General features: G+C 39.6%; 1 protein-coding gene across 2 annotated transcripts in view; it reads left to right on the forward strand.

The window, feature by feature from the left end:
- Positions 1 to 296: 296 nt before the first annotated feature.
- Positions 297 to 24069, forward strand: part of Anxa3 (annexin A3) — a 56597-nt gene continuing 32824 nt past the window's right edge. The window contains exons 1-3 of one of the 2 annotated variants that reach the window (XM_027939843.3): positions 297 to 418; positions 3085 to 3137; positions 21475 to 21562. In XM_027939843.3, coding sequence (XP_027795644.1) covers positions 3123 to 3137; positions 21475 to 21562 — 103 coding nt within the window. In that variant the 5' untranslated portion in view covers positions 297 to 418; positions 3085 to 3122. Of the gene's footprint in view, positions 419 to 661; positions 913 to 3084; positions 3138 to 21474; positions 21563 to 24069 lie in introns of those variants that run through there. The other variant, XM_027939844.3, reaches the window with a different exon arrangement.

Genomic DNA, 24069 nt, shown 5'->3' on the forward strand with positions numbered 1-24069 from the left:
TGTCGCTGTTAGATATCTGTCACCTTTTATCAGGAGATTAGGGGACTGTCCAATCTCTGAATCCACAGTGCCTAGATCAAAATAAGCACTGCAATAAACTTGAAGACCCTAATGTACAAAACCGGGGAAATGGGTTTCCACATGAGAATGGTGGGAGAGGCCAGTAGGAAAGCTTAGAGACCCGGTTGGGCCAAGGGCTGGAACTCTGTGTGCAACGCGGAAGCCCCAGCGGCAGAGGGGTGCGGCTTCCTTTTCCCGGGCCTGGGGCCGCTATCAGGTGGAGTCCACAGGCGGAGGAGTGGCCGGAGAAAGGGGTGCGGTCGCTGCCGGGAGCGCACGGAGCACCAGCGCGCCGGGCGCACACCTTCGCGGGCGAGGATCTGCGGGCACTGGCGTCTCCTTCTGCTGCACTTTTGGGGTAAGTTAAGCCGCGAGCCTCTCCTGCCAACCCTCTCTCGCCACTTGGGGCGGTAGATGCGCCTGACCCACTAACCCCCGCGAGCGCGGTCGGTGAGGGGCAGCGCTGTGCTGGCGTGGGCGCGGGGTACCCACCCCCTCACTGGCGCGGGCCTGGAGGGGCCTTAGTCGACACAAAGCTCATTTCCTGCATTTCAGAATCGAGGAAACTGAAGTCCCTGGGAACAAAAGTGTGATTCCCCGGGAGGATCACCCAGCTAGGGTCCTGGCAGGGCTCCAGCTGACACCTAGCTGTCTTGGTCCCCTGGAAAATTCACTTTTCATCGCATCTAGCAGCGCAAGGGGATCCAGTTAGACGTCTCTGCCTCTCGGTTCCTGAAGGTCCTGGGAACCAGAAAAAAAAAAAAAAAAGCTGGGAGTTATCGTGGTCCTCAGTGTCCAGGTGGGCTGACTCAGAGGAACCCACCCATCCTGTGAGCATGTTCTTCTCTTCACGTAGGCAATTTATTTTATTTTACTTAATTTTATTTTCTGAAGTGGGAGAGGTCGATTAGGACATTGGGCGTTGGAAGTTGGAGAAGTTTGCTTTCTCCTGAAAAGACTCACCGTTTTCTTTGATTGCAACAGAATCCTGATTCATTAAACATGAATCATTCCCTTTGGCATGTGGGCACTTGATTGCAGATGACCAAATATAGGAAATTGTAGTTTCCACTGGGGCTGCGAGTTCTGGGGAGCTGGAGGCCCCTCTGGCTGCTGATAAGAAGTCACACAGATCAGGCTAACTTCTTTCCAAGGATTTATGTTCAACACAGATAACAGGTTTCGCCCTTTGAAAGAACTCAGTTACTACTTTTTTCATTGACATCTTAAATGTAACTAATGAAAACGTTATTCCGTGAAGATATTGCCACTGGTTTCACGAAGGCAGAATCTTCAGTCAGAAAAGAGAATTTAAACTGTAAAGAAAACCAAATCCTTATTTTCAGAGTTGTTTGGTTGTATGGAGAAATCTATTTAGAAATAAGGATCCAGGAAGAAGTAAAAGGAAATTATGTAACCACTGTAATGCTCTTCAGGAAGGACATGTTTTAAAATTCTATTGCTTAGGTCATTTGGCCTCCACAGTGGAGTAATTCTTCTTAAAAAGTAAATGATAGATCAGTAATACTTCTTAATTATTTACACATTACACTAGATCAACAAATACTGAGTGTCAGTTTTAGCCAGGTACGGTCAGGCACCTTAGTAAGTCAAGAAGTGGGTCATCAAGTTCATACCTTTGAGTCTCTTTCCAGTTACTAGAGTCTACTCACAAGCTGTGACTGTGGAACACTTTCATAACTCTCTGTGCCTCCTGCTTCTTCACATACAAAATGAAGGTGTTATTACTGATATCTAATGCACTACATTGTTATGAGGCTTGTATTAAGTCATTCATTAATTCAGTAAATATTTTTTCAGAGCCTACTATGCTTTAATGAACAGACATCCCCAGCCTTGTGGAATTGACCTCATAGTACTTTTTGCATGACCTGCCACATAGTGAGAACACAAGACCCCATTCAACATTATCATACATATCATCTCATTCAAAGCTAGCAATAGCCCTCTCCTCTACTTACAGATGAGGAAACTGAGGCTCAAAGAAATTGTATTAAAACTACAACTAATAGCATCTTGTATCCATTATATACTACACAGGGAGAAATGTGGGTTAGACACTCTAACTAGAGCCCCAACTGCTAGGCTACTGAGAGCCTGAGAAACCCAGGCCTAAATATTGTTGTGATTTCCTGTTGAACTTTGCTCTGGGGCTATAGTTGAATTTTTAGATTATTTTCTTCCCAGGATGGGCGGGAGCAACTTGTGTTTCTAAATCAATCCTGGACACTTGCCAATGAATAAAGTCTACTTATAGAAAGTGTGCTCTGGTTCCCAATGAAAGAACTGCCCCTTTCACCTCTGCACGTACCAGGGACTGGCCTGGTCTCCTTAAAGAGCAGATGTGTCTGTTTATAACAGGCATTAGGCTTGGAGCCTTGCAAAGGATGCATGAGGTTCCATAATGAAGCACAAGGAAGCTAACTGAAGCCATCTGGAATTTGTGTTGGTTTAGAGGGGAAGAGCAGTTTCCTGTGTTTTCTTTTTTCCTCCCTCCTTTTTTTCTTTTCTTTTTCTTCCCTGTGATGGCAGTCTGTCCTGGTTAAAAGAGAGCAGTAGACATAGTTCTAGTTGATTTCTTTGAGAAGGGATTTGCTGGGTTATGCACGTTGGACTCAAGCACCTGGGTCCAAGCCTTTCTTCTGCCTCAGTCTCCAGAGTAGTTGGGACTGCAGGTGCATTCCATACACCCAGCTCACACCCAGCTACTAGAATTTAAATAAGTAAAAAACAGGCTTTCTAGGAACCTCTCAAGTGTGGAGATTTCTTTCTCCTTTGTAGAGTCTTCAAAGATCTAGCACAGTGCCTCGGATATGGAAGGTGTCCAGTAATTATTTGTTTAGCAAATGGGATTCCTCAGTCAGAGACACATCCTCTTCCTGAGAAGGCTTTTTCTTTGAATATTGACTTCTGTTTTCTAGATTAAAGATTAAGAGTTGGACTGAGATAGTTGCATTCTGAATCACAGATTTATACAATTTGGTGATCTTTTTCTTTTAATAGATTAGTGTGATCTCAACTCAAGGAAAAGGAGAGATACCATGGCATCTATCTGGGTAAGTAAAACTCAAGCCTTCACAACACAGTAACTTATCCAAGTGAAATCAAAATACATGAAGTCAAAATATTGAGAAAAATTTTTGAAAATTGATAAAAATTCCACCTGGAAAAAAAAAAACAAGGCAAAAAAGCTAAAGGATATCTAAAACTAAAATATTATAATATTTTATAAAGTTACATGGTTAAAATAATTTGTGATGACACCAAAGCAGAGAGGTAAAAAACAGAATAAATTTACTACATATATTTATTATATACATTTATTTAATGTTACTTTTATTCATGTCAGTGAGAAAAATATGGCTTTTTCATTAAATGAAGTTAGCAAAACTTCTGTTTGGTGATAAAGTAAGTCTGTATTCCTTCTCCCTTTTTATAGTAAAATAAATATCAGATGAATAAAATATATAAATGAAGAAAATAAAATATGGGTAGATTTAAAAAATAATCTTGGAGTGGGGAAGGCATTTACAACCATGACCCTGAACTAAAAGCCTAAAAGAAAAATATTGATCTATTTATGTATAAATTTATAATGGTGACAGCAAACAACATTGTTAGTAGAGTCAGAACACAGCCTACAGGGAAAATATATTTTCAGCATATCAAACATAAGACTTATATCTTTGACACACAAGTAACTTGAATAAATCAATTTAAAAAATGAACTTGATGGAAAAATTTCTAAGGGACATAACTAGGAAATGGAAAGTATTATAAATATCCAACAAACACATTAAAAGATGTTGCACTTCACCGACAAAGAAATGTAGATAACATAAGGAGAAAACGTTTTCTATTTAAGGAATTAGTAAGGGTGAAAAAAAAAGCCAGTACAACCTATATTATAGAATGCAGGCAAGACAGATTTTCTCACACTCTGCTCAGGGGAGAATGAATTTGGTACAGGTTTAGGTGGTATTTTGTCAATCAATAGCTATCCATGTTTAAATGCACTTGTTCTTTTTTTAAGTTTTTTTTTTTTTTTAGTTGTAGATGGATACAATATCTTTATTTGTTTTTATTTTTATGTGGTACCAGGGCTTGAACCCAGTGCCTCAAGAGGACTAAGCAATTACTCTAACTCTGAGCCACAACCTGGGTCCCTAAATGCACATGTTCTTTAACTCAGTAATTCCACTTCTGAGTTACAGATACACTTCTGAAGAAAGTAATACATTCTGGGACGTATCATATGGATAAACTTACATATGCTTGAAAAATGTATGAGCCTGAAGACATTCACTTGTATTAGTGAAAATATTCAGGGACTGGAGTTGTGGCTCAGTGGTAGAACCCTCGCCTAGCACATGCAGTGCCCTGGGTTCAATCTTCAGCACCACATAAAAATAAATGAATGGAATAAAGGTATTGTGTCCAACTACAACTAAAAAAAATTTTTAAAAATTGGCATAAATCCAATCACATTAGATTGGATAGAGAGAAATGATGGGAGGGGAGGGGAGGAGTAGTGGGGATAGGAAGGGCAGCAGAATAGAACAGACATTATGATTGCTGTATGTATATAGGTGACTCTATGACCAGTGTGATTCTGCAATCTGTACAATCAGAAAAATGAGAAATTATACCCCAATGATTCAAATGTATGAATTGCCAAGATCATTGTAATGTCATGTGTAGCTAATAAAAAAAATTGGCATAAATGGCCATTTGTTTGTATAAATTAGTAAATTGTAAGGTATAGCTTATAGCCTTTTATATATATGATCATTAAAAAGGAGGAAAAGGGAGTCAGTTCTATGTGTATTATTTTACAAAATTGGAAAAGAATATTTTAATGAAAAATAAATCAAATTACAGAATGGTGTGTATAGAGCAATTCTGTTTGAAAGAAAGGAAAAAGATCTAGATGTAGACTATTACATGAACACTTTCTAGAAATGTGGGAGTTTGAGCAAGGATGATTTTGGTTTTCCTAGTGTCACCTTCTGTACTCTTCAATTTGTTTCTTTAAACTATGAACATATATTTTATCAGTAAGGGGTGGAAGAAGTTTAAAGTAAAGCATGAAAGCTATGACCAGCCCTTAGCCTGGCATGGAGAGGAGGATGTGCTGATGCAAGGCTTCACTTGGCCCCACATTATTCTCATACCACTGAACAGGAAGCTAATCCTGCCTCTTTCCAGATCTGATATCTGCTGTTTTTATTGACTGCTAGCAGAATCAGATGAAAATAAAGCATCTCTCCAAAATGCTAGCCCTTGTGCATTAGTTAGTAGACACAGAATTGGTTGGTCAGTCTCTCCAGCTGACACCTTTGAAGGGCTGGGAGAGCCTCAGGTGAGTATGAATGTATTAGTTTCCTGTTGCGGCCATAACAAGTTACCACAAATTTAGCAGTTTAAAGCAATATCTCATAGTTTTATATGTTAAAAGCTTGAAATGGGTCTCATGGCACTAAAATCAAGACACTGGCAAGGCTGCATTCCACTCTGGAGATTTCAAGAAGAATCCTCCTCTCAGCTCACTTAAGATCTTGCAGAGTTTGGTTCCTTACAGTTGTAGGTCTCTGCTAAGATCACTGCTGACCCCAGCAGGGTCTGCCTGTAGCTCCTAGAGACTCTTTGCATTTGGCCTCTGTAGCTCAGCACCAGCTTTGGTACATTGAGTCCTTCTGGCACCTGGAACCTCTTTGGCTTTATTTTCTGGGGCATCTTTCCTGTCTTCCTCTTCTTCCTTCAGCTCAAGACAGTTCTCTGCTTTTGAGGTTGCATCTGCTTTTAAGGGTGCAGATAATCCAGGATAATCTCCCTATTTAAAGATATGGAACCTTAATTCCATCTGCAAAGTCCCTTTTGTCATGTGACTGAACCCATTCACCATGTCCAATGATTCCTGTGTGTATATTTTAAGAGAGGGACATTGTTGTGATTACCATAGGGGTTGGGAGTCTGGTTGCATTAGGAAATGGGAGCATTTGGTTTCAAGCAGAGAGCAGGCCAGTAAGGGGAAGCTATGTGGAGACAAGAGGGAAGTGAAGAAAGAGGCCTTAGCAAGAGGGATTTATACTGTCTCTTTTTTTTACTTTTCTTCTTTTTCCAAATTAAAGAATTAATATTTGAGTGAGATCTCAGAGAACAGAGATTAAGAACCCAACTACTCTGGAAAACAACATGGAAACTCCTCAAAAAATTAAATATAAAATTGTTCAAATATAATTGAACAATCCCACTTCTGGGTATATATCCAAAAGAATGAGAGCAGAGTCTTGAGATATTTGTATACCATGCTCATTACAGTGCTTCACCATAGCCAATGTCAATTGACAGATGAATAGTGCTATGAACACAGAATGGAGTATCATGCAACCTTCGTAAGGAAGGAAATCTTATCATATGGTAAGATGGATGAGCCTCAAGCACAATATGTTAAGTGAAATAAACCAGTAATAAAAAGACAAATATTGTGCGATTCCATTTATACAAGATATCTAAAGTACACAAATTCTTAGAATCAGAAAGCAGGATGATGGTTGCCAGGGGTAAAGAGGAAAAGGGGGAATTGTGTTTTAGTCTGTATAGAGTTTCAGTTCTGCAAGATAAAAACATTTTTGTAATCTCTTGAAAACAGTGCAAATATTCTGATCACTGTTCAACTACGCACTTGAAAATGGTAAATTCAGATTTACAACTGTAACTACTCTTATCACAAAGTTCTGTTCTGGAGCAAGGGCTAGCTGCCTGATGCACACAGAAGTCACTGCTATGGCTCAGGATTTTGCAAAACAAAAAAAGTTTATGTTGCAGTCAACTGGCAAGGAGGTCAGGAGTTAAACAGGGGTTCAAATCTGCTGCAGAGTGGGGGAGTTTACAGGAAGAAGAGGGGAGAAGCTGCTTGTTGATTGGGTGGCGAGAAAGGGGGGTTGTAAGGATCATTCACACACACATAGACAGTCCTCGTGCCTCTTCGTAGATCTGGTGTTTCTTTTCCTGGGGGAACTATGTTCTGTGCAGGAGATTTTAGGCTTGTGACATCAAAAGGTCACTGACTGGAGGAGCTGGCTTCTTCTGCGCATGTCCATCCTTGAAAAGTCAGTTCCAAACCCTCCTTAAGTGGATTCTGCAGGCTTTTCCTGAAAGACAACTTAAGCACTTTGTTATTCAAAGAATTTATGTCCAAGTTTGTCCAGGCTCAGTTGATTTCAGCGGATCTAGGAGTATTGTAATGCTACCATTGTTTTACATACACAATCTCTGTTACATCAGTATTTCCTTTGTTTTGAAGTTTTAAATATCTCTGTTCGATCATGTGTTCTACTCCTTCACCCTTGATGAAAGGGTCTGATATTTCATTGGTCTCTACTCCTTGAACTCAGGGTTCTTTGTCATTAGGTCCCTAGCAAGCACTCAGAAAGCTCACAAATTAGAATATCTCAGGACAAGACTTTTTATTAAGATACAAAAGCAATATTTTTTTTCCTATGCGTGCTCCCTATAATGCTTTCTTTGAGCTCTTTCCTCGTTGGTCAATTCCTAACTTGCTTTTTAAAATATAATTTCTATTTTGTTTAAACTCTCAATTTAGAATTTTTATATGCTATTAGAATGTTTCCAGATGAACCCATAATCAATGTCAACAACATGAATTGTTATTAACATTCTAACTTGTTATACATCTTTTTTGCCTGTTCTAAACTCCAGTTTACAAAAGGAGGAAAGGGAACATAGAGCTACTCTGGAACCAAGGGATAAAAATATAATTTTACATAAATACAGTGCTGATGAACTTTGTCTTGAAGTTCATCCAAAGCATAGATAAACAATTAAAGCAGCAAGTACCTAGCGCAATAGGCTCTAGTGGGAGCAAAATAAAGATAGCTCCCCACAATCTCAATTTTATCTTTCACAGAGCCATACTTGATTAAAAAGCAAATGATCTAGTCTTTTGCCTCAGTTTTCTCATCTATAAATGGGCATAATAGTCGTGCCTACATCATCCAGTGCTTATAAGCATTAAACCATTTCCTATAAAATACATTAACAGTGCCTGCAATGGAGTAGACATTCAACAAATTTTAGTTGTTTTCATTATCATTTTAATATATCAATTTTATTCTAAAATCATATTCTCTGCTAATTAATAATAATTATTATTTATTATTTACTTAATAATTCTCTAAACTGTCTTAATAAAAAAGCCTCTATCTATTTTCCAATTTGATTTTATTTCAAATTAATATCATTTCTTCCTCATTGGAATGGTTCTCTGAAAGAGTTGGCTTGTTCTCAAATAGATTCTTTCTAACTACTTCTATTTTTAGTATTTTATGGTATCTTTAACATATGTGTCTTTAAAGACATACAGTGCTCTGTTTCCAGTCCAGTTCTATTACTTCCTGAAGTTAGCATCTGATTCCTTAGGTTTAGGAGCTCTGTCCTCCATGAGGTTGCTCTCACTTTAGATGTCAATCACACCTTGGGTAACACCCAAACTTCTGACTGATTGGCTAGCCATAAATTTGGGTGTTTCCATGATCCCCTGAAATTCGTAACTCACTAGTCTGACTCAGAGTTCTCATTGAAAACATGTTCTCATGATTGTAGATTTCTTATAAGGGATACACACAGGGCAAGATCTGGAACAATCCTGGCCACAGAGCTTCCATGCTCTTCCCCGTGAAGTCGGGGCACGTCACCTTCCCCCACAACAGCGTTTTCACCAGTCAGGAAGCTCCCCTGGGCCTCAGTGTCCAGGATCTTCATCAGGGCTCCACTATGTAGGCATGTTTGATTGAACTATTTATCACTTTACCGAGCTCAGCCCTCCTTTCTTCTCCAAGGTTGGTCTGATCCCAAACTCCAACCCTATAATCACATGTTTGGTCTTTCAGGTGACCAGCTCTCATCCTGGGTCTATCTAAGGGCCTGATGGGTGTCACCTCAGTAGCATAAAAAAAAAAAAATCACTCACATTACTAGAAAATTACAAGGATTTTTGAACCTCTTTGCCACAAACCAGGCAAATATAATATTATATAAGTTAATTATTATTGATTGTTATATATCATTATGTATTATAAATTATCATAATTAGCTTTAAGTATTCTATTTTATTAATTACTATTAACATAATACTTCTTATTCTACTATACATATATGACTCACATTAAAGCACAGAGTTTCCAAAATATCATATTTCTTTATTTTTTTATTAAAATTATATCAAGACTAAAGACACTGGTTATCTTAATACTGATCAGAAGCTTTATTTGTTAGTTATATCTGTAATGATGAGAAAAAATGGGAAGTGAACTTAGGTTTTATAATAAATAAAGACAGAATCACTCAAAAACATGGCATTCATGTAGACAAAACAAAAAAGGATCTTCATGGTATAAAAGTTGAGGAAGGCCGATGGACAGTAGAAAGTTGCAAACAGGAAAAGCGAGCCCAGGAGGATGTGTTCATGGTGAGAGTCCAGCCTCCCTCCCCACCTGACCCTTCCTTTCTTTTCTGGGAAGAACATTGATGTGGTTGAACACATGAGGACACAATGGTCTCACTTCCAGGGTTAACTCAGTGGTGGGGCTCTCAGGAAGGGTGTGGTGTACTAAGATGAAAGAATTTGGGAAGGTAATGCCTTTCAAATTCTGTCCCATGGATGCCACCAGCTTTGGACATTTGCATGCTATTGCTCCTGGGTTCAAGGAGTTTTGAGAGCCCTGATCAATTGCATATTTCTGGACCTCTCACTACACCTTTCTTTCCTGGTGGGCTTGCTCTTCATGACCATGCAGATTTAAAACAAATGTGAGGAGAACACTTGTGTGCCCACGTGGAGCCAGCTGGATTCCTCCTCTGGCCCAGCTCCCATCTACCACCTGGAAGAGCTGGCTTTGATGCTATTTTCTTCAAAATAGACTTTTCTTATCCCGGGCAGAACAGGTCTTGTTCCAGGTTAGGTACTTTTCAACATGATTGCAATTTCCTCTTTCCGTTTTAAACCACATTCCCTGAGGCTTCTTTAGGTAAATATTGGCACAGTGACTGATGGCCCTCTGGAGGAAGTCAATGAAAAACAGGTTAGACCTGGGTTCCACATCAAAACAGTAAAGCTTTGTTTCAGGATAAAGCCTGGAAAGAAATACTCTAAAATCTGAGGGAGGAGAGTGAGGCTCCCTAGGAATGAATGGAATGAACAGGAAGGAGCTGTCCTTTGCCACTCCCTGATCTGAGTCCTGCTATGAAGGAGGGAGGGTCCCTCTTCCATATTTAATCATGATGAAAGTATAAATTCTGAATCTAATGAGTATCCAGGAATAAATCTGGTAAATCAGAGGCTAAGAGGAAAAGAGAAAGTTTTACATTGGAGAGGAAGGAATGTGAAAAGGAGAAGGCATGATTTGATTCTCTTGAAAGTATATTGTTTGGTGGATACAAAGCTGTTAGTATTTTAGAGTACTGCATCATACACAGGCCTCACATGAGTTGAAAGAGAAGAAGTCAAAAGGGCAGAAAATTCTCAAGTCTGTCTGGTCCTCCCTTATCAGATCTTGGCTCCTTTTGTTTCTACTCTGTGTTTGATTAAATTTATCGCACAGGTTCTAGAGGCATGTTTAAATAGGAGTAGTGACAGCTCCATGTGAACAGGGATTAGAAAAGGTGAAACCAGGCACAGTGGCACATATCTGTAATCGCAGAAACTCCAGAGGCTGAGGCAGGAGGATCACAAGTTCAAGGCCAGTGTCAAGAACTCAGTAAAACCTTAAGCAGCTGAGACCTTGACTCAAAAACTTAATTTTTTTTTTTAAAAAGGACTAAATATATATAGTTATAGTCAGTGGTAAAACTCCTTTGGGTTAAATCCCTGGTATGTATAAAAATAAATAAATAAAAATGCAATTGTAAGATTTTGACATGTGACATGAAGCTCTGAAAAATCTGGTTGTGTTGAAAGACCTAAGTAATCTCATTCTGCTTGAGACCTCATTTTGCTCTGAAACTTAACCTCTGACCTACTGTAGTCCTAAAGTCAGGAAAATACTACAGAAAAGCTCTGTGGAAACAGTTCTCAGAAGCAGATGGTGATCACCTAATATAGGCCAAGATAACCACATATCTGAAATTCCAGATGGCCCCCACCTAGGTGTGGTGACCAGTATCTAAACTAGAAGCCCTGCAGTTTGGCACGTACCCCCCTTGCGACATCCTCACGATTTAAACCAATCAATTTTAAATGTGTCAACCCCTTGAACTAACCAATAATTCTTTCCAGATTCTTTCCCGCCACTTGATACACTAATCATGTTTTAGAGTTGTTATTTGATTTTTCCGCGGTATGTGATGATTTGCTAAGAGATGCTATGATGTATGTGGGGGTCCCTGCCTTCTCCAAAGAATGTATAAAACTGCTGCAAACCCTGAGCTCTTAGCGTCACCTGTTGCTGTGTGTGCGCGCGGAGGACCAAGCTCGCAATAAACACCTCTTTGCTGTTTACATCGATCTTGGTCTCTGGTGGTCTTTTGGGGGTCCCGAATTCGAGTATAACAGTGTCATTTGAGAATTGTCAAAAGAAGCAAGATCTAGACAAGAAAATATGTTTTATTCACTTATTCATTCAACCGATTTTTACTAAACAACTCCTATGTGCTAGACTAGGCTCTGGTGATACAGTGGAGAAAGAAATTTAAAAACCATGGAACTTACAGTTTATTATCGAAAGCAGACATAACCAAAGAAATGTATGATATAGCAAATCAGTTTTAAGTGTTTTGGGGGAAAACAAAGATGGGAACCGAGAATGACGGTCGTGTTATTCTGAGCTCAGGTAGATGAGCAGGGGCGAAGGAGTGAGCTTAGGAAGAGCACCCCTGCAGGTGCTGGTGTAAACAGCAGGTGTCAACCTCTGAGGCAGACTGGTGAGGTATATTTGAGAGTTGCCAGAAAATCCTCAAGAAGTGAGAGAAGGGGGCAAGATTAGCGTGAGATTTGGGGAGATGTCACCATTCTCTTTTATGATGCTTTAGGATCCTCCAGGGGCCAGAAAGAACTCCAGTAGTCTTCTTGTGAACTGTTCAAGGAGTTTCCTTGTCTGGATTTACTTTATATTAGGAAGAACTTTTAAATCTGGGGCAATATGTTAGGATGCTCATTTCCAAAACAAATTTATAAATAACCCATAAAATAATGCATTTTTTTTGCCATCATGCTGTGTAAACAGCAGTGACTCTAGCTGTTTATGCAAAAAAAGTATTTCTTTCCAGAACATTACAAACAGTAGCTGTCCCTGATCTTGTCCCCTGGGGGAGACTCCTTTCCCTGTAGGAGTGAGGTGGGTAGAGAGAGGATTTTATCACTGCAGTCCCCAAATCCTGTAATGCAATGCTATGGTCTGAATGTTGAAATCCTGACTTCCAGGGTGATGGTATTGGGATATGGGAGGTAAGTAGGTCATGAGGGTGTTATGCTCGAATTCGAGACCCCCAAAATACCACCAGAGACCAAGATCCATGTAAGCAGCAAAGAGGTGTTTATTGCGAGCTAGCTCGGTCCTCTGTGCCTGCGCACATGCGCACACACAGCATGGTGACCACACAGCACGGTGACCGAGAGGCCCCAAGCCCAGGGTTTGTAGCAGTTTTATACACTCTTTGGGGAAGGCAGGGACTTCACATACATCATAGCATCTCTTAGCAAATCATCACACACTGTGGGGAAATCATAAAACAACTCTAAAACTTGATTAGCACATTCACTGGCGGAAACAAGTTGGGTAAGGGTGATTGGTCAGTACAAAAGGGGTATTTATTTGAACTGATTGGTTTAAGCCATGAGGGGAGTACGTGCTGAACTACAGGGTTTCCCAACATGTTATCAACCACCATAAACTCCTGGGAGGGTCATCTGGCATCCCAGGTATTTCCCTGTCTCATGCTGATTGGTGGCTGCTAGGGGGTTGCTATGAGTCCATACCTAGCCTGACTGAGTTAGAAACACCTGGCGCAGCAGATCTCTCCTGTTATTTGTAGATAAACAACTCAGCAGGGTGGGTATGGGCCTAGGAGTGCTCTGTAGGTCTTTCGAAGGACAAAGGTCAGCCCCCTTCCTTGGACAGGCTTTGCTCTGAGGTAGAGGCTGGCTTTTCAAGAGCAGAGCCCTCGTGAATGGGATTATAAAGGACACCCAGAAAAGCTGGTTAGTTCCTTCTGCCATGTGAGGACACAGCAAGCAGGCACCATCCATGAATTAGAAACTGGGTCCTGACCAGACACCAAATCTGCTGGTGCCTTGATTTTTGAATTTTCTAGCCTCTAGAACTATGAGGAATACATATCTGTTGTTTACAAGCCATTCCGTCTATGGTATTTTATTTTAGCAGCCTGGATTAAGACAGCCAGCCTCTGTCCTCCAGCCAAGGACCATTTAGGATATGGATGATGCCAGGTTGCCGCTTCTGTGAGCCAAAATCCCTGTGTCTTCCACAGTTAGGTTGTAGGTCTCCTGGACAGAGGCGTCTTCTCCAGAAGATGAAGTTAGATCTATACAGAGCTGAGGATATGACCAGAATAGCCACATTAGTCTCAACTCTCTATGGCCTTTGGCTACAAGGAGAATTTGGTCAAGAATTCTTAGTTAAAGTTAGATATGAAATTTTAATTTTGAAACAAAAGTTTAATCCTTAGATGCTGGTGCTGGATGACTCAAAAGAAGATAACTATAAAACATAAGCTGCTTCAAACAAATAATGAAAATTATTCTGAGAAAGATTTTTATATTGATGAAGTCCTTCTGGGGCACCTGATGTTTTAAGCTCGATCCAGAAAGTTGGGACTGCTGCATTTGCCACACCACCCTGAGTGCTTGGAGAGACAGGGAGGGGAATGAAGTAGAATCACTGAACGCCTTGGTACACTAGGCACCACCAGCTTCTAGAACATCTCCTAAGTCTCCCAGGACTTAGTTTGATTTCTGTATCATTGATGTTATTGAAAGAAACCACTTCATCAGGCAGCCAATTATCTAGTGTAGACCTTGGAGAAATTCCACACTTAGGGATGTCATTATCTTGAATCTATTCTCTCAACAGTTGTGTTTAAGCCTCTATCTGGAGGCTAAGGACTGGACTAGAATCTGTTTTATGTGGTGGTGAGTGAAACCAAATATCTGTGCCCTCTGGAACTTTGTTTTAGAGGAGGTAGAGACAGAAATGAACACAGAGAAATGACTGAATGCTGTGTGCCTTAAAGGGGAAATGGCTGCCAAGATGAAGAAGAAAGGAGAGGACCATTTGGATCAAGTGCCCAGGAAGGTGTGTCAGAGAGGATGACCCTTACAGAGAGGAATGGGGGAGAAAGACCTTCCATGTAGAGTGGGAGGCATGAACAAAGGCCCTGAGGTAGGAAAGAGCTCACTGTGTACCTGATGAAGTTTCAGAGAACTCAAGTGTGAAGGATGAAGGAGAGAGAGGCTCCAGATGAGGGCAACTAAAGAGTTTGGACCAACCGCTCATGGCTGTATGGACAGGAGCAAGGAGTTTGGACTTGATTCAGGCCCAGAGAAGGTTGTTAAGTAAGGGAATGACTAATCTGAACTCTGTCTTTAACAGATCTTCAGCTGCTGTGTGGGGACAGTTGGAGGTGAGCAATAGAGAGAATTGAGAGGGAGACTACTGCGGATGGCCAGGAGTACAGAGACACCAGGGACAAAGAGGCAGGGGAGGAGTGCAGGCGAGATTACCTTTTGAGATTGTCTCTACAGGACTTGCTGATGGGCTGGACTTGGGGGGAAAGGGAGATGAAGGAAACGAAGGAGAAGCCAAGTCTCTGATGGTACCGTTTACAGGAATGAGGATGGTTGAGGAAGCAGAGCAAATTGCAAATGAGCAATGAGACTGGAGTCAGATTGCCTGGATTCAAATCCTGCTGTGCCACAAACTAGTTGTGTGACTTTGGGCAAGTTTCTTCACCCCTCTGTGTCTCTGTGTCCTCCCTGGCAAAATAGGGAAATCAATGGTACCTACCTCACAAAGTGACTTTGAGGATTAAATGAACAGGTATATGCAAAGTACAGTGAGTACTGTCAGTGTCCCCTGTGGGAAGAAGGAGGTTGGGAGGAAGTAATGATAAGTAAGATTCAAAACTGACACATGGAGCTGACAGTGAATATGTAAAACCAGAGCCCAGATTTGAAGTCTGGGCTGGAGCTATTACAAATGGAGTTGTCAGCATACATAGAAGAGAGTGGAAGAAATAACCACCAGCAGAATTTAAAAGGGACTTTGTACTTTAGAAAAGCCTGCTTGACAATGCACACTGGCGTGGTAGGAAGAAACACAGGAGGTGAGACCCAGGAGCCTAAAGAAGGCAGGGGCCAGGCAGCTGAATGGAGGGACCCAGGCTTCTGAGGGGTCACAACTTCTTCCTCTCATAATCCATGCTTCATGGGAAATGCATCCCAAACTGCTTGTCTGTCCCTGTCTTCTGCTTTCTGAGCCACATTCCGCTCCAGCCCACACCCTCCTCTGTTATCACATTCCAATGCTCTTGCTCCAGAGACACTCCTGATGAAATCACTATATTTGTAAAAGAAAAGCTGGAGTGTATGAATATTTCTTGCTTGAGTGAGCACAGAACTGATTGCAAACATCTCCTTCAGACCTCTAGTCACAGGGCAAACAAGCCATGAGGTCAGCCTCACTTCTATCAGGCCTCTCTGATGGCTGCCCCTCCCTCCTGCTGACAGAAGCACATTGGGCACCTGCTGCTGCTCTTTACTGCCCTCTGGGTGGCAGGGGTGGTAGGAGCAGTTTGCCCCTCACACTCCCTTGGACCAGTGAGTGGTGCTGGTATGTGGGAGAAGGAAATGCCCCTGGTGGAACAGAATCCTTACCAGTCCTTTTCTCTGGTATTTCACCTGCTCTATTAGCTTTCTAGGGTTTCTGTGATGAAGTACCACAGACTGGTGGCTTCAAACAATAGAAAAATATTGTCTCATACTTCTGGAAGCTGGAAGTCCAAAATCAAGGTGTCAGCAGGGCCATCTTCCTTCCAAATCTTGCAGGAAGGGCCTTCTCACCTCTTCCTAGCTTCCAATGGTTTGCTGGTGCAGGGGAGTAAAAATAACCTCCATATATTCATAGCTGGAACTGACCCCTGTTCCAAAACCCAGATTAATAAGAGAAAAGCAAATGAGCTTATTAACATGCATGTTTTGTCTATACATGAGAGACTCCTGGAGAGTGAATAGTTCCCAAAGACGTGCCTTTGATTTTCAGCTTCTATAGCATCTTCAAAGCATATGTAGCATTTACAAAGAGTAAATTTTTAGAGAAGTGATAAGATGAAGGAAAAGGAAGGACTGTGAGTTTCTATAAGCAGCAATTTGAGGAGAAGGCAAATAACTGGCTGGTAATAGTTCGGAAAACTTGCTAATATAAATCCTCTGGTACCTCCAGGTTCCAGGCTGACCAGGGTCTCAAGCTGTTCTTTAACTTTTGTTCTCTTTGGTGAGAGCTTTTGTCTGTGTCAATCCATGTCCTGGTTTAGGCAACAGAGGGAGGGCAGAAGGCTGTCCTGTGCTCTTTTCTTCTGAATTGTCCTCAGCTCATAACCCTTCATGTTTTAGGGAAGCATATTCTGGTCTTCCACATGGGCAAACTTTGGGCTCCTTGGAGCTGCAGAAGGCTAGCCTCTACCTTCATTGTCTTATCACATTCTCCCTGCGTATTGGTCTGCACAGGGCTGTCTTCTTATAAGGTCATCAGTCATATTGGAATAGGGGCCCACCCTACTGCAAAAAGACCTCATCTCAACAAATTACATCGACAGTAATCTTGTAGCCACATAAGGTCCCATCTGTGGTGCTGTTAGTTAGGACTTCACCATATCTCTTTTAGGAGGAAGCAGTTCAGCTCATACCACCTTCCTCACTTGACTGTATTTCATTTTGAGGTGTCTTACAGTAAATTTTCTTTGGTTTTGAAGACAACTTCATGCTTGAAGAATTGAACAAGAACTCTTATATTTTCCAAGTTTTGATTGCTTTATTTTTGTCATCTATTCCACCTTGTATCATAAAATTTCACGACCCAACAGTACCCTGACATTGAGCAGAGAGTGGTCATTTCTCCGTGGCTCTTTGAGAACTCTGGAGTCCTGTAGTTTTATCAGAGACTTTGATTTGAAGCCTTAATTTTTGAATCTGGCCTTTATAGAGTTTTATGACGTGGGGGTGATATGGTTTTTGCCTCACCTTCAAAATGTACCTTGCAGTTGCTGCTATTCTTGCTCTGAAGCATTTGGTTGTAAATATATTTTATGTCAACAGAGTTGGCACCTTCCATTTTTCTCTTTTATTCATTCTTCTGAATATAAATGTTTAACTTCTTGCAAACCCAGTACACATGGCATGAAGAAATGATACAATAGTGTTTTGTAAGTCAAGGACAGATTGACCTCTTAGCAGCAGACAGTTCCCCAGGGCCAGTTTGAACACATTGATGGCTTTATGCCATCATGTCCTGTGGCTGACCTCCAACAAATAGTTTAAGAAGATCAGGGAAAGTTATATCTGTAAGAAGAAGGTGGTTCATATGAGATGCAGTCTGGTCTAGTAACTAGAAGCAAAAACTATTGGGACAGACCACTTACTGACTGTGAACTTGGATAAGTTTCTTAAGCATCAATTTCATCATCTGTGAATAGGATTTATTGTATCTACTTTATGTTTATTGTGGGGATTGTATGAGCTAATACAAAAAATGTGCTTAGCCCAGTTTTTGGCACATAGTGAGTATCAGCAATTGTTCTTACTATAAAGACATCCTACTGGGTGTGGTAGTGAAGACCTGTAATCCCTGCTACTGAAAAGGCTAAGGCAGGAGGATCAGAAGTTTAAGGCCAAGCCTCAGCATTTTAATGAGAGAGACTCTGTCTCAAAATAAAAAATAAAAGGGCTGGGGATATCTTTCAGTGGTAGAGCACCCCTGGATTCAATCCCAAGTGCAAAAACAAAACCAAAAACCCCTCCTATTTTTCTCCCACTTTTCAAAGCCACTCCTTCCTTTAATTTATTTTTCATCTGTCTTCAGGTCATTTTCCTTTTACGGACATCTGAAGACCAAGTTTGAGAAAAGGAAAGCAACAAAATGTGTTTAAGAGATGTGGATGGATATCTGATCAAACCTAATTTTTTTAAATTGCTTTTTCTAAGTATTCCCATGATGTCCTACACTAGTAATGACACTGTTGGAGTACTAGGGTTACTTTAAAGAATCTCAGCTTCCTATTGAGTAGGAATTTAAAAGGCAAGGCATTAACTTACAAAGAAGCAGGAAATGCAAACAGCTCTGTTTGGCTGTAAAAATGCCAACATTCCTGAAACAATGAGCTCATCATCAAATTCCTCCTCTTCCACACCCATGAAAGAATCCCCCTTGTTTGCTCAGTTAGTTTTGCTTTGGCTCTCTGGGCAGCTGACAATGAAATCAAGCAGTGGTTCTTAAAGGGCATTAGAATCATCTGGAGGGAGTGTAAAAACAGACTCAGTCCTACTGGGTGGCTGATTCAGTAACAGTGAGATAGTGCCTGAGAGTTTGTGCTTCTTATAAATTCCAGGTGGTTCTGATGGGGATGACCAGGAACCCTACTTTGAGAACTACTAAGATGGCCCTCCACTGCCTCCTCCCCTCCCAGGCAAGGTGATGTGGTGTAGAGCACAGGGCATTTTAGTTATAAGGAGGTGGGTTTAATTTCTGAGGCTATCCTTATTAGCAGAATTCTGTTCAGCACATCATCGCTTCAAGATGATTTCTTCTATTTAAATAAAATCTATCCCATTATGGTCACTGTAAAAGTTAAATCAGATGTTGTAAAGCACTTCATTCATTGTCTGGCATGTATTAGAATAAAAATTTCCATTCATTTCTTCTATGGTAACTTTTTTTTGCAAGTCATAAACATTTGCAAGTCATAAACATGGATCATATGGGCAACCAAGTCTACCAAATGAACACTGTAGTACTGTTTATTGAGAGAACTGAAATAGTTTTAAATAATACTTCCCAGTTCCCTTGGCCTGCACTGGGTGGATGCAGCTCAGTGGTCGAGAATTTGCCTATTATAGATGAGGCTCTTGGTTTGATTCCTCACACCAAAAAGTAAATAAGTAATAAAATCCCAATTCTCCTTTTCAAGTTGGGGTATGTGTGTGTAGATTTTTTTTTCTTTTAACCAGACAAGTTTTTTTCCCCATTTAATTCTCATTATATAGAAAGTTGCATAATAGATTAGGAATTTCATCCTCCTCTAAATTTGCACATTATAATTTTAACATATTTTGATGCGTAGGTGGTAGAGGGCAGTGAAAAGGTCATGGCTAGAATGCCAACCCTGAGTTTTCAGAATGCATAAACAATTAGGATCTAAACACAATTTTGTCTTCTTGTAAGCAACCATGTAAATATCCATGAGGCACAGAATCAGGGGAGCTTCTTAAACATTTAGTCCTTTTCACCCTATCTCTAAAACTATGATTCACTATATCTAGGGACCAGGTCACATGCATTTTAAAGTATCACACCAGTGTAGAGACTGTATTTCAAAAAACACCAGGAATAGATAGAATAGTCTAGAAGGCATTCAGATTCAGATTCTATTTCTTAACTGGCTGTGTGGACTTGAGCAAATTCTCCAATCTTCTTACATGTTGGTGCCATATGTATGAAATGGCTCACCCTTATGTACCAGCGCCTCATGTATGATAGGCAGACGCTCTACCACTGAGCTACACCCACCCAGTGCAGGCCATGGGAACTGGGAAGTAGAATTCTAGTGAATTATTTAAAACTGTTTCAGTTATCTCAATAAACAGTACTACAGTGTTCACTTGGTAGATTTGGTTGCCCAGATGATCCAGAAATGTTTATATGACTCGCAAAAAATCTTACCATAGAAGAAATGAATGGGGTTTTTAAATTTAATACATGCCAGGCAGTTAACATATAAAGGACCTAGGACCGTGCTGGGCATGACACATGCCAATGCTCAAATGGTGGTTCTTCTAAAATGCCAGACGTGTAAGGGGAACGGATAGGAGAAACACAGACATTCATAGGTGGATAGAAATGAAATGAAGCCAGTGGATGATGCAAATCTATAAGCTGGGGAAAGAATTCTCTGAAGAGAATCCATTAAAGTGACTGATTTCTTACAAGTGCCTTCAGATCTGGCACAATCACAACTGGCTTCTCACTTGTTATAATTATTATTTTTTTAGATTCAAACTCTTTATTTTGGGGTGCCTTAATATTAAACAGTGTTTGACTGTGATGAAGCAAATTATTCAGTCTGTTCTTTTGAATCAATAGACTATCATTTTTTTTACGATGCTAGAACATTAATTTTCCATTCACTTTAATGTGACAAGATAATGTCCTTTCATGAAAATATTAAACACTTCAGAAGAGTGTAAATGAAGCTATATTAATACAAGACATCAGAGCCAATATTAGTAACAGGATAGGAAAATGCTCTTTAAAAAGAAAATGTAATTACTATAAAGATAGGTTTTATAAAGATAGGTTTTTATTCTAAGAGTTAGTATATACCATGTTAGAAGTACATGTTCACTTTGATTTTTTTTCTCAATGTCTTTGTGGCTGTCCTTCTTTTGTCTTTTAAGCAGTTTTAGAATATTTTATTCTTTCAGTAGTACGTCTTTCCTGGCTTACTGACATGTTTCTAATTTATGTGCTTAAAATTGTTCGTGTGGTATTTTTTATTTCTATGCTATTCCTGAAGATCTATGATGTCAATGGAGCTTTTAGAAGGGAATTTATCAGCCACAATTGCACATCCATTAAACAAAGCTTAAGAACAGACAATCCTAATAGGGTTTCCATTTATGGATCCTTTAGTGTAGGGTTCCCCAAGGACAATGGTCAACATTAATTAAAACGTCTTGAAGTCTGTAAACCACAATTACTTCTGGGTGAGATGCAGTGAAGAGCTTTGAATTATACTGAAAACAAAGAGGATGTAAGAAATTCCAGCTTTCTTGTTGTTTTTATGCAAATGCCACTTTAAAGCAAATATTCTTCAGAGTCACCAAGACTGACACAACATTGCTCTAGAGAAGCAATTTTTATATTTGTAATTTTTTACACAAGAGAAAAAGAGAGACCTCCTGTTGCATGTGGTAGAAATGATATTGCCTATATGTCTAGGGAGGGGAGACTTTCTTATGCCACTCCTGAAAATGGCAGGAAGGTGTGCAAGTTTGGGGGCTGTTACATGTGTCCCATATGCATATGAGAGTAATAAGAATAAAATGTTATTTTGAACTAGTGAGACTTTCAAATATTTACCTCCTAGGTTGGATCCCGAGGAACAATAAGAGATTATCCAGGCTTCAGCCCATCGGTGGATGCTGAAGCTATTCATAAGGCCATCAGAGGACTTGGTAAGTGATGCTGAAGATAATCAGGAAAGTTGCATTCTCAAAGTTCCCTAGTTCAGTTTGCCCACGTTGGTTTACTCAATTAGAGACATTGTCAAGGATTTTTAAAAGTAAAAAACAATGAGGATGCAGAGTGTGGTGGTGCATGCCTGTAATCCCAACCTCTCTGGAGGCTGAGGCAGGAGGATCACAAGTTCAAAGCCAGTCTCAGCAACAGCAAGGTGCTAAGCAACTCAGTGAGACCCTATCTCTGAATAAAATACAAAATAGGGCTGGGATGTGGCTCAGTGGTCGAGTGCCCCTGAGTTTAATCCCTGGTAACCCCTGCACCAAAAAAAAAAAAAAAAAAAAGAGAGAGAGAGGAAAAGCATAGAGAACCTAGTTTTATTAACTATAACATCTGCCATGTTTATTTAATATTAAAAACTACTACCACCACTGCTGCTGCCCAGCCCATAACAATCATCATCATCATCATAAAGCATAGATAAAATCTCTGTCAATTTTTCCTAGATTTCATCCCCACCCCATTGCGTAAAGATAATTACCATCCAAAATTACAGTTTATTTCCATGAAACTTTCAATGCCATATTATGTATGTATGTACATACTATTTTATATGGAGTTAAGCAGTAAAAAATGAAATTATAATATATATTTTTCTGCAATTTGTTTTTATCCCTTTAAAACAATGTTTTTGAGATTTATCCTCATCGATATGTTTAGCTCTAGTTCATTAATTTTAACTGCATAGTAGTCTATTCTGTGTTGCATCATAAAATGGGAATATTGATAGAACATTTAAATTGCCTATAATTCTTTTCTATTACAGTATAAAAATACTGTGCAATGACTATTCCTGCTTATGTTTCATCACAACATTTGCTAGCATTTCTCTAGACTATGACAAGGATTGGAATTTCCAGGTGGAAGGGGATGCTTATTTTCAGATTAACCAGAAATTTTGCCAAACTGCTCTCCTAACTGAATACAGAAATTAGCATCAATTCCAGAACTGTATGAGACTTCCTTTTACTCCATATTCTCACAAATACTGTAGTACTATGCTGTTTCTCTGATTGACTGGATCTAAAATTGTATGTTATTCTATGTGTGTTTGTTTCCTCTCATCTCTATGTAGATATAAGATTACTGATGCACTTAGCTTCCTTTCTTATTTATTTGCATCCTCTATCATGCAATACTTATTCATCTTCTTCAGATATTTTATCCTTTCTTTTCAGCGGGAATGTCTTCTTCATGAATGGCAAGAGATTTTTAAATTATAATTTCTGGATACAAAGCCTATTTCAAATTTAAAAACATGGAAATATCTTCTCATCTATAGCTTTCTGTTAATGTGGGTTATAGTAACTTATATTGCATTAAGCTTTACATTTTTGTAAAATCAAGTCTGTCGATATTTTTCCTCTCAGATTTATGCTTGCTTTATCTTTTGTATAATTAGGTCATAAATATATTCCCCTGAATTTTACCCAAAGCTTTAAAATTGTTTTTATACTGTGATCTTATAATCTATATGGAGCTAATATCTGCAGTTAATGATTAAAAGAATCTAATGTTATTTTATCTCATATGGATGTTTGTCTCAGCACAATTTACTGGAAAGCTTATCCTTTCCACTCTGATTTGTGTTGCCACTCTATTTTATGTTTCCTTGTTTTTTTGTTCTTAAGCAGCAAATCCATTTGTCTATTTACCTCTCCTGGATCCAATACCACCTTGTCACAATTATAATTTTATAATGATGCTTGGTGTTTAGCAGGGCAAGGGGTTTATTTATTTATTTACTTGTCTCTTTGAATGTTAGGATCATCTGTATAATTTTTTTTAGTTGTTGATGGACTTTTATTTTATTTACTTGTTTATATGCAGTGCTGAGAATCGAATCCAGTGCCTCATACATGCAAGGCTAGTGCCCTACCACTGAGCTACAACTCCAGCCCCTGGGCTGTATAATTTCATGAAATATATGAGTAGGACTTTATGTTAGTATAGTTTTATTTTATTTCTGACTAGATTCTTGTTTTTTCCCATTTTTAAATGAGAGCCTTTCTTCACATATCTCTTTGATTTCCCTACTCATCATACCCAGTGTTGCATAGACTGCTCCGTGATGTAGTGTCAAACTAAATGCATTCATGATCTTTAAAATCTGTTACTTGTCTTTCTTAACATTGTTTCTTCATGAGTTTTTGCATTTTGGCCTGAAGGCCCAGATGGAGGTTTTGTTTGTAAGCATCATCTCTGAAATGTTCTGTATCTAGAACCCAGCATCACAATGTCATTTGCATTAGAAATATGTCAAATGCAGTCTGTGGACTGGGATGGAGCTTGATATTGTTACTGGTCTTGAGCATGCACAGACATAAAAAGATGAGAAACTCCCAGACATACAAATTACATGGGGGTCAAATGAGGAAGCTATTTAAGTTATCTAGTTAAATTAGACACATAGCAGAGGCATGTGGAGGAAAGGACAAATTAC

This window comes from Marmota flaviventris, chromosome 7 (assembly GCF_047511675.1).
Source record: "Marmota flaviventris isolate mMarFla1 chromosome 7, mMarFla1.hap1, whole genome shotgun sequence".
In the NCBI taxonomy this organism is placed as follows: domain Eukaryota; kingdom Metazoa; phylum Chordata; class Mammalia; order Rodentia; family Sciuridae; genus Marmota; species Marmota flaviventris.